We start from the raw sequence: 11710 nt of genomic DNA, 5'->3' as shown, positions 1-11710 counted from the left end.
GGTTCACGCGGGGACACGACGTGATACAGTAAAATCTCGCGCAACTTGCCGTTCTTTTCAGGGCGGGGGCGGGTGCAGCGTGCTCGTGTCAGCTGCCGTGGAAGAGCAAACTCAACAAATCACCCGTCATGTTATTCGTCCTGAAAATAAATGATTCGGAAAAAAGTATGAGCAGATTATCTATCGTATCAGATTATCTATCGTATCGTCTAAAAACTTTAAATATGAATGTTTCCACCTCCCTTCGTATCTCTACATCCAATCACAAGAGAAAAAAAAACAATAAGAAGAGATGATGCAAAATATTAACAAACTATGTATGAATGATATAATATGAATGATGTATTGGAGTAATAACTGACATGAACAAATAATCTATTTTAATAATCTATTTTAGATGGTCATTCAAATGAGATGATAAAATTTGGATGAGCTATTAGTAATGCTCTAGGAATGTGCACGAGTTAATTCGTACGTAATTTAGGGGTCAGCTAAAAATTAATTTAAGATATTTTCTCTGGTCCAACAGAAAGTACCTCGAGGTACCAAATCGTTTTTCACCATTGGATTTAGTCGAGTAGGATGCACACGTACGATTAGATTCAACAATAAAAAACGATTTGTTATCACGAGATACCAGTATCTCGAGGTACTTTGTTACTTTTTGTTGAATTAAAACAAACCTCCTAATTTAATAACAATAAATTTTATCTTAAAAAATATTTTAGTTTATTTCGTTGAACCGAAATCTAAGGCCTTACTTAGTTCCCAAATTTTTTTTTCTAAAAACATCACATCGAATTTTTAGATACCTAAATAAAGCATTAAATATAGATGAACTAAAAAACTAATTGCACTGTTATGGAAGAAATCTTGAGACGAATTTTTTGAGCCTAATTAGTCCATGATTAGCCATAAATGCTACAGTAACCAACATGTGCTAATGACAGATTAATTAGGCTCAAAAGATTCGTCTCGCGGTTTCTTGGCTAGCCGTGAAATTCGTTTTTTCATTCGTGTCCGAAAACCTCTTCCGATATCCGATTAAACATTTAACGTGACACTTCTTCCAAAAATTTTCCCAATCTAAACACCATCTAAAAAAACCATGGGCCGATCCATGGCCATCTTTGCTGCCGTGGTGGTGAGGGCGTAGCATGCATGATGAGACGACGACTCGACGAGGTTGTGGATGTGGATCAGGAGACGGCAGCGGGCAACCTAGTCGGCAAGGCATGCATGGATTCTGCCTGGTGATCGATCGATCGATCGTCCTCACATGTTACGATACGACCCCTTTGATATTCTTGTGGACTGGACGATTCATGGATATTTTGCCGAAAAGCTAGCAAGAGCTCCAACATCTTTGATTTTTTTTAAAAGTTTATCTCTCTCGTCATACGTTTTTTTTTCTCGCGGTCTATTCAAACGATCGTTCATGTATTTGTTTTCGTGTGTTTTACAATTCTCTCTCTTTTCTTTTACGTGGTAATCCTACCAAAATCCTACATTCTCCCTGTCACTCTGTGAGCTCAATATCGCATTTCTGATAAGCCCGTTCATGTACTGGCGTACACCAAAACGTCATGGAGGCCAGTGCCTGGTAGCTTGGAGTTCTTTACCGGATAATTCAAATGGATTAGTGTATTATTGAGATCATTTGTTTAAATTAATTTACTCCTACAATCAAACCAATAATCCGTGGCAATAACTTACATTGCTTAGCTCATGTAGGAACAGTGACATTGTGAGAATGTTCCAGCCTTGAGACTGGGTCGGTTTGGTTTCTACTTTTCAGAGATGATGATCGGTTTGTGTCAATGGTCGATTGTTTCAGCGTGCTGTGCAGCTGCAAGAGTGAAAACTTGGAAGGAAGATTTCAATTCAGGCCCTGTTTAGTTCCCACAAATTTTTCTTTAAAATCATCACATCGAATCTTTGGACACCTAAATAAAACATTAAATATGAATAAAACGAAAAAGTAATTGCACATTTATATGAGAAATCTTGAGACGAATCTTACGCAGGATCAAGCTTAGGTCAGCAGCATACTCTGCAGTCTCCAACACCATCAATACGGTTCCATGCTGAATTATTACTGATCGGTCGTCCTCGTAGCAGTCGGCAGATGTATCAACTCTTGAGACCAAATTGCATTATTATCCTGTAGCATATATATCATGCAATAAATTGTACTGCTGCTAGTCTACTATATATAGTACAGCCACAAACCTAGCATTATGAAATGCCTTCGCTATAACTATAAATTCAGTGAAAGGTACGTCAGTGGCGACGACGTTTGGGCAAGCTCTGGTACTCTTGCTGCTCTTGTGTTTGACATCTTCCTCTTCTCGCCCCATGACCGGATACTAATCTAACCAATGGAGCCATTTCTCTACTATTAAATGGAATTCGCACGACAAACTTGATGTTCATTTCGCACTGCTTACAACATCCACTGAGCTAATCATCTTTCCGTTTCTGTTTCTGTTTATATTTATAGGTCAAATTTTAACTTTTTAACCTTAAATTTAGATTTGATTTTGAGGTTTTATTTATCGTGTTTTATTTTTCAATCTTGACTTTTAGATTGTTACGAGCATTCAATCTACTATTAAATGTACCGTTTGGTTGAAAAAGGCAAACAATCACCCCGATGAAAAACATATATAGTGCCTGTTTGGAGGAGGTTTAGATTATGAGAAATAGCTACTTAGTAGCTAGCTTCTGGGAATCTAGAAAAGCTATTAAACTCAGTTTCTGGATTCTTAGTTCATTTTCCAGAATATGTAACTACAGATTCTCAGAAGCTGTGGACCGTTTGAGACAGCTTCTAGTAGAAACAGTTTTTTTAAAAAAGCTGTAGCTAGAAGAAACTCTCTAAACAGACCCATAGTCTGCTGTCTGCAAGATGCAAAGTCTCATATAATGCTCATGCAGGCATTACATTGTGCAGAAAAAAAAAAAGCAAGCGTAGGTAGGCTGCGTAGCGACGACGTGTGACTTTGTCTATGACATTATCGATCTCTCCATCGGCAGAAGAATAATTTGATTTGAGAAAATGCGGCGCCTGTGGTGCGCAGCTAACCTTGTAATTAACAAAGCAGATTCTGAACTAGTCCTCTCTCAAACATGCATGCATGTTGTGGAGTGAGTAGCAACCATCTTGTTTTGGCATGACAGCTGAGACTTGTAAACAGTCATACACTTGCACTAACTTAATTTGAAAATTATACATGTTCTTGCTTGAGTAAGCTGCCCATGTTTATAATATTAAGGTTGAAAAGAAATATGCAGGATTTAATGCAGGGTTAGCTCAGGAGTTGACAGATGAGTTTGAGATAATCCAACATATGCCTATTGAAAGGTGTTTTTAATGCACTTCTTTTCGGAAAATTCAACGCTTAAATTTATGTTTGTAGATGATGGAAATGCTACAACTTTGAGCCTATGCACCAACTGGGGAAAAGTTATATGTTTTGGAAGTTTGATATCAAGAAGAAGAAAATACCATGGGCTGAGAAGTATTGACATAAACTCTAGCTATGCTTGTAGTATAGTTATATAAGGCTTTAATTCAAAATTTCCTTTTAAAGTTGTTGTATACTACTCCATCCAAAAAAAGAGCATTTCTTTGTTTCCGTGTCGAGCGTTTAACCCTCCGTCTCATTTAAAAAAATATTAAAAAATTAGTCACGTGTAAAGTTCTATTCATATTTTATCATCTATCAATAAAAATACTAATTATGATTTTTTAAATAAGACGAATAGTCATTCTAAAAACTGAAAATTAATTTATTTTGGGACAGAGGCGGTAGATTTTAGTTGAGCCGTCCTACCCATCGACGCTTCAGTATGATTATCAGAAAATTGCGCTTATCTTTGGTCTAAAAAAAAGAAAAGAAAAACTTCTTAATCTTCATTCATCCAAACAGGCCGAACCAAAAAGAAAACGTTCGCAAGAAAGCCCAATCTCTTCCAATTCCAGCCCACCAAAGCCCATATAGAAAGGAAAGCTGGGCCGGCCCACCGGCCCAAATACCGCAAGCAACTGACATGTGGGGACAGCACGGCTACCTCAGCGCCCGCGCCACCATCTCCTCCTCCTCACGTCCAAGCGGCGGCGGCGGCGATGGGCGTGGAATCGGAGCAGCCAGCGGCCGCGCCCTCCACCGCCGAGCAGGCGCAGGATCTCATCGACGTAAGCCCTAAACCCCCCTCACCGGCCCGGCTCGCTCCTGTTTCCCTTTGAGCTGTGAGCTGCTGTGGTGTGCTGAGACGGATGCTCTCGCTCGGTTCATCGCGCCGTTTCCGTGCCTTTCCAGGCTGCGAGGTACGATGATCTGGAGGACGTCGTGGCGCTGTTCACCACCGGTGTGCCCCTGGACTCCACGGATTCGCAAGGACGGACCGGTTGGTTTGGTTCCCCCGAACTCTTGTGCTGCCTGAATTGATCTTAGCTTGCTGTTTAGAATGATGTTGGAATCTGTTATTGAGATATTGCATGGTATTTGGATGTAACTGAATATTTACGATGATTTTAGTTGAGGCAGAGTAGCTCCATGATTGGAAGGCAGATGAATAATGAGTTGATGTGCCTTCTGATTTGTCTTGTAGATTACCAACTATGGAGAGTGATATAGCTATTATTTTCCTTTTGATGTTTCAACTGTGGTACTACATGTCAAGCTTCATATTACAAATTCAATTGTCTGCACTAAATAAATTTGAAAACTGGTAAAAATTTTAGTTTATTGGAAGGACTGAAGTGACTGATTTTCTGTTTGATTAATGCAAACTTCCTTGTAGAATGAAGACTACTTATTCTATAGGCAGCTAGCTAACCATTTTTATATTGCTGTCAGCACTTCATATGGCCTCTGCCAATGGACATCTTGCTGTTGTGGAATACTTGATTCAAAATGGAGCGGTAAAAAACTACTCTCTCATGGTGTTTATAGTATTGAATCAGATAAACTATCCTTTTTCTCATTATTCGAATAGCTTAGTTCCTATGAATTAGGAATTTATTGATGGATTTTGAAGCGAACTTGCATAATTCTTCATATAGTTTCTTTTTCGGTCCTTCAGTTTATGAATTTTTGATTGAAATACAGAATGTTAATGCTACAAACTCAGAGAAGAACACACCCCTGCACTGGGCATGCCTCAATGGACATATAGAGGTAACTATTCGCCCTCTGATATAACTATGTTTCGACTTTTCTTGCACTGAAATTGATTGTTGGTGGCACCTTTGCTTGTGAAAATAACTTTCTCAGGTAATTAAAGCATTGATATGTGCTGGGGCTAGTGTCAGTGCACTCAACAGGTATGTAAATATAAATGAATGCATCTGAACAAGCAATGATTTTTGCGCAAACCAGAATTGTCTGGACTCCCTATTAAACTGTCATCAATAATGACTTCATTTAAGGAATGATTTGGTATCTCTGCAGCCATGAGAAAACCCCTATGGATGAAGCTGTGACCAAGGGCAAGATGGAGGTGATCGATGCAATCAGTGCAGCAGTAGCTCAAGCAGAACTCGATGGTGTTACTGTCTCCTAAAAGGACTTGGCACTCCTTCTGAATGGTCTTCTCTTCGACAATGGATGACATGTAACGTTGTTCTTATCTTTGCTGGTACTGCGTACTACTGTCTGTGTCACTTATGATGCTGATATGCCAGTTTCTTGGGCAATGGGAGAACTTGAACAATTACTTTAATATATTATCGACTTTGTCGGCAAGCACCTATTACAATCAATGACCTAAAACGATGGACATGGAGATGTACTGTTATAGCCTATATGTGCACCAGTTGAAGGCCTGGACTAATCTTCTGGTTCCAGACCTGTAGTGGATTGGAACTAGCATACTCTGTGCTAGTACATAATCATGTCCTATATGGAATAAGTATAGTTTGCTTGTTATAACGGATGTTACCATGCCTGCTAAGCCGTCTGATAAATTTGCGTTATACAGCTGAATTTTCATGTGGGCTATGTTTCTGAATTCTGAACCGTATGTATTTTGGGCCTGTGTGGCTGTGTGGATATCAGAGAGCCACAAGTTCATAGCGTCCACGTTAATTGTGGCCCATGAACTGACCTTAATTTCTTTTAGAATATACCGGAACGAACTGTTGCTGATGATTTGATTGATTGATTTTAAGCCTATCATGTTGCCCAATCCAGATGCTCCAGGTGCTCTGTGACTATGCAAGTTCAGCAAATCACAGTTTGTCTTGTTCAGATAACGCCTACGGGTGCACAATCTTTCTTCTCCCGACAGACAATCGGGCCATTTTCAGCAGGTTTTTATGATAGCCACTACTCACCACTCACCTGCATGTCACAGCTGATCCTCTCTGTCAGGTCGCTCTCCCCTCATTTGTTCAGCGAACTGAACCAATTTCTCCATTGGAGTAGCTTTTAATCTCATGTCAGCTTCACTGTTAGAGCTGGATGCAGACAAGGAGCTTGTAAGAAACGAAACCCTGCAATGGACATGGTGGCCATCTGCAGGCCCCCCCAGCTGTGATCTTTTTTCGCCGTTCTTGTGCAGAAGATATTCATTCTGCATGCTCTTGATTCAACTCATGTCACTTCACGACGTGACGAGGATGAAACTAGCCCAACAATATGATCGAGATTAATTCAACGGAAGGCCCGTGAACTGGAGTATATTATATAGTGTTTTGTGTGAACGATTCAGGAGTGGTATGCACGTAGCAGAACAAGTATGAATGAAACTTTACCCTGTTTTGGGGGTCAAGATTTTGACAAATAGCCAGCTTAAAACGAGCTATCGAGAATCGGAAAAAAATGGCATTCTCGGTTTATAGAAAAGGTCAAACGATATATTTGCAAACGAAAAATAATTTAGGAATACAATTTTTATATGCGTATTGTATCTATCTAAAAGCTGAGGCTGGAAAATAAACTTTCGTAAAAAAAAACTCAAAACCAACTCTAAATTTAAGGTAAAAAATTAAATTTTAGCTTATAAGTATAAATAGAAGTGAAAAAAAAGTTACTAGTTTATTATGATTTAGGAAAACTAAATATCCTCAGAAGCGGCCGGTGCTAGAAGTCTTTGGAGCATCTACTATGCCTAAGCTAACCGGCGGCTGCACGCAGAGGATGAGCCTTCGAAGGCGCCTCTTGTCATCAATGCTTTATCTGGGGCGTCACCTGAGACCCGTAATTAGTGCTGTGATGCATAGGCCGTCTAACTGTATTCAGTACTGGACCAGTCTACCGCTGCCACACAGCAAGTGTAGTGGATGCTCCTCCTCCTGAATCCTTGATCGATCTGGTGCTTTGACATTTCGATCCATCTCTCTCTCCCCCAATATCAGGTCGCCCACATGTTGGCGTACGGGTTGCATTGAAGCGTTTCACATAAATCGGCACAGGAAATTTACCCCGGCTTATGGCCACACGGAGGTATAGTGAGTGAAAATGATGCATCTTTAAAGCTATCGTATTCGTACATGGAGTATATACAGGATTGAGACTCTATGACTCTACGCCGTTAGGCCCACATGTCAGTCACCTAAGTTGTGTCTATACGTACATATATACATATAGCATCAATTGTGGCTAGGATCTGTACAAGCATGGACATTTATTCAGCATATTTACTGCTAGTACTAACCTTGCCTGTTACCTCTCACTTTGGTCATACTAACGATATCTTATGGTCAGCATGTCATGTGTCACGTACTATTCCTATATCAGAGCATTACATGTTTCCGACCGTAAAAATCAAGAAACGCTGGTCACGCTGCGTGCGACGGACGACGCACGCACGAGCCGTGCAAATAGTAGCGACCGGTTCGTGCGAGCGACGCATCGCGCGCGCGCATATATACGTGTCAGCCGCGACGCGTGCACGTTCACGTTCGGCCACGTTCGTTTTAGGTGCCCATTTTGGCTAATTAGCTATACATAACGAGAAACATAATTAATATATAACTAATTAAGTAATAATTTTTCAAACTTAAAAAATAAATTTATTCAATTTTTTAAAACAAGTTACACGTAGAAAGTTTTGGACGAAGTGTACTGGTACTATTTAGCAGTTTTGAAAAAAATGCTAACGGAATCGATAAGTAGCTAAGCCTCTTAAGGATCCATTCTAATAAGAGTTTTGGACCTAGCTATACCTTATTTTCGTTAGGACATTTTTTAAACTATTAAATAATTATTTTATTTTAAATTTTTTTATTATAGAAGTTGTTTTAAAAATTAAATAAATCAAAATTTATAATTTATAATAATTAATACTAATTAGCTCATACACTAATAAACTACTGTTTAATGGCGATTGCTGACTCTGGTTGTGGGTAGAGGTTACTGTGTCGTCGTATGGATAGCCAGCTGCACCCGTCCCGGCTCTTTCAATAGCCAGCTAGCCTGGCTGCCTGCATGCATGCTTTACAGTAGGTTTATTGGTTTGCCAGTGTTGTCAGTGGAGTTTGTGCGCGTGCCAGTCGACAGAGCCTTGGGGAAGACAGCTTCTTCGACCGATCTCAATCTCAGGGCAGCGTTTAGATTGCAAATTTTTTGCAAAAGATATCATCTCACACGTTTAACAGATGTTGGGAGCGGTTTTTGGACACAAATGCAAAAACAAATTACAGATTCCGTCAAGAAACTGCGAGACGAATCTTTTGAGCCTAATTAATCCGTCATTAGCACATATTGGTTACTGTAGCACTTATGGCTAATCATGGACTAATTAGGCTTAAAAGATTCGTCTTAAGATTTCTTCCGTAACTGTGCAATTAGTTTTTTTGTTCATCTAGATTTAATGTTTTAATTAGGTGTCCAAAAATTCGATGTGATATTTTTGGAAAAAAAAATTTGGAAACTAAACAATGCCTCAATTCACGTAAGGGCAAGTGCAGTAAGAAAATATTAGCTTACTATTAGCCGGTGAGATTTTCTGCACAGTTTGAAGAGAGAGATTGTGGGAAGAGAGAAGCATGGGTGACTAATTAGACGACGGCTTGTACGGGCGCCTAGCCATGGTATGGCCGTAACAACCTCCGCGATTGGCGAACAGTTAAAAGTAATAATAAAGGTTAGGCTCCACGTAAAATTATAATTAATAACTTAACATTATATAATATCCAGGTAAGCATCTAATAGCCGGTTGCTTACTCTGTTATTGAACCTGTCCTAAGAGCAAGTTCAATAGTATAGCCAACTACTAGCTCCAACTCATTTATAGTCAATCTAATAGCTAATTCATACAATAGTTACATACAAAACATTAGTACATACTCCCACATGTCATACACACATAGTATCTTGAGTACATGAGCAGAGCTGGCTATAAATTAGTAGCCCACCTCTCTTCTCTCCTTATATCTCTTTAAAATATGCTTATAGTTAGCTTATAGCCTGCTATTGTACCTGCTCTAATGCCCGAGATGATTAGTGTGGTCATCCACCGCATGATCGATAGTAAACCAAAAATAATATTTAAATAAAATTTATACATTATTCTTAACGATCTATGAAGCAAAGCTTAAAAAGAAACTATGATTAATAAACTTAAAATAAGCTTCAAATTTAATGTTAAAATTTTAAATATACGGAAGCGAAAATATGATGCTACATGTTCTTGATGGAATCGTATATAGAGCATGAATACTCCTCGTTAGCAGCACACTAACACGCACATGTACTATGTGGGGTCATCTTTTGTTTTTCTCGTAGAAAAGTAAAATGATATATTTGTAAATAAAAAGTAATTTATAGTCAAAATTTTGATATACATGTTTTGGTGATTAAAAACCCTAAAAATTAACACCAAAATTTAAGCAGAAGCGAGATGACCAAGCTATTGATCAATAGACAAGGCACGGAACGACAAAACCGGCCAATTTAGTTACCGGCCACGAAGTCGACTTAGGGTGCATTTGGTAAGAGGAGAAAGAAAAATAACTTCTCTCGTTAGTAAACTTCTCAGACTAGTATAGGGGTGATCGTTCAGTCGATTAATAGAAAAACCAAATAGCATATTTACAAATGAAAAAATAACTTACAAATAAAATTATTTATATATATATATGCTCATAGTGATTTAAAAGACAAGCTATGAAAATAAGGGTTAGTTTGATCTGTGCTATTATAACTATGTGTATTTAGATAAACATCATTCCAATTCATTTATTTATATAGCCGTGTCACTTAAATTTTATAAAACTGAAACCATATCATCGGGGGCATATCATCACTTGGGGCCCACCCATCATCGTTTTGAAGCTTGCCGGCATTGCCAAATATAATATGACGTCGAATCTAGCTAGTAGCGAGTCCAAGCGAGTTGAGTTGCCTGGCCTGGAACAAACAACCAGTCGGCAGGCAGCGTGGATACAAGTCAGGTTGACGCGCCACGGCTGGCTCGCGACCGCGAGAGTGAGGCATCTCATACATCGCGATCGCCCATAGAGTCGCAGCCCCACAGGCACGGCGCTTGCGTTGCGTGCGTACGCTGCTGCTGCTGCTAGTGTTGGTGGTGGACCACGCGCGCGCGGGTCGACACGGGCTGATCGAGCAGCGGCGTAACTCCGATCCGGTCCCTACCCCTCTCTCTCTCTCGGCTCGCTGCAGCTGCAATGCATGCGGCGCCGCACCGCCCACTGCACGCGACGCTGCACGGCGGGCGGGCGGGCGGGGGGCGGGGACACGCGGGACCCGCCGCTGCCGATATGATCGATCGCCGCTGCACTGCACCGCACGGACTCTGCCCCTCTCTCTCTCGTTGCACGCGTGTGCACCCTTGGATCTTGTCGACGCTAAGGTCGATCTCCTAGCTAAGATAGCTCATTGTTTGTCAACTAAATTTAACGCGCTTGACCTTATGTAAATCGTACTACTACTAGATATTTTTACACTGTTTAGTTGGATCCTGGCATCCTGCCACAGCTATTTTCTCTAGGGGTGAATGACTTGGTTTTCCTTCCAACGGCATATTTACAAACATAAATTAATTTATAAATAAAGAAAACGTTTATATATATATATATATATATATTTAGCATTCCAAAAAAACTTCCTTCATAACCATTCTCTATTTATCAATCCAAATATTTAACATTCCCATCATTTCGCAATTTAAAGACTTTATATCCTTAATAAATTCATATGAATGATAATATATAAAACATATACACTAATCAATAAATCTAAAAGATCTTACCATGTAAAATGAAACGGATGGAGTACAATTTTTTGTGTCATCCAATAGTTATGCAAGCTCAGTCTCATGACCTACCCATTATCCATCAACACTTTTAAGTGGGCCTATAATGAGGGCCTCTCGTTGAAAATTTTGACTTTTTAATAGGTCTTTTAAAAAAAATTAAGCACGTTTAAGTGAAATTTCTATAGAATTTACACATTTTTAAAGGAGCACTGAGATCTCCAATTTACTACTAGTTCTCCTTTGGAATGGAAACATTTTTGGACAAAAAAACTAAACTAATACCTACAAAAATTCTATGAAATCCTTGTGTTCCAAAAGGAGCCACAATATAACTGCACTGATCTAGAGCCAAACAAGACAATTAAATCTGTGTCCTGTTGGAGTGATCTCTTTTGGCAAGCTTCTGATGCTCTGAACAGTGCATAAACAGGGTTAATTATCTGATCTTAGGCCTGAGGCCGGCCGTATCTAGGAGCACTGT

At 39.5% G+C, this 11710-nt stretch overlaps 1 protein-coding gene across 1 annotated transcript; it reads left to right on the top strand.

Annotated features, from left to right (window-relative positions):
• The first annotated feature begins 4089 nt into the window (after window positions 1-4089).
• Window positions 4090-5993, top strand: LOC102719219 (ankyrin repeat domain-containing protein 2A). The gene is made up of 6 exons (XM_006658000.3): window positions 4090-4201; window positions 4326-4413; window positions 4866-4930; window positions 5118-5186; window positions 5283-5332; window positions 5460-5993. The coding sequence occupies exons 1-6, from the start codon at window positions 4133-4135 to the stop codon at window positions 5569-5571; spliced, it is 453 nt and encodes a 150-aa protein (XP_006658063.1). The 5' UTR covers window positions 4090-4132; the 3' UTR covers window positions 5572-5993.
• The last annotated feature ends 5717 nt before the right edge of the window (window positions 5994-11710 follow it).

Source organism: Oryza brachyantha, chromosome 7, assembly GCF_000231095.2.
Source record: "Oryza brachyantha chromosome 7, ObraRS2, whole genome shotgun sequence".
NCBI classification, from domain to species: Eukaryota; Viridiplantae; Streptophyta; class Magnoliopsida; order Poales; family Poaceae; genus Oryza; species Oryza brachyantha.
Note: the sequence above shows the minus strand (reverse complement) of the source record. Positions and strands in the feature narration are given on the sequence as shown.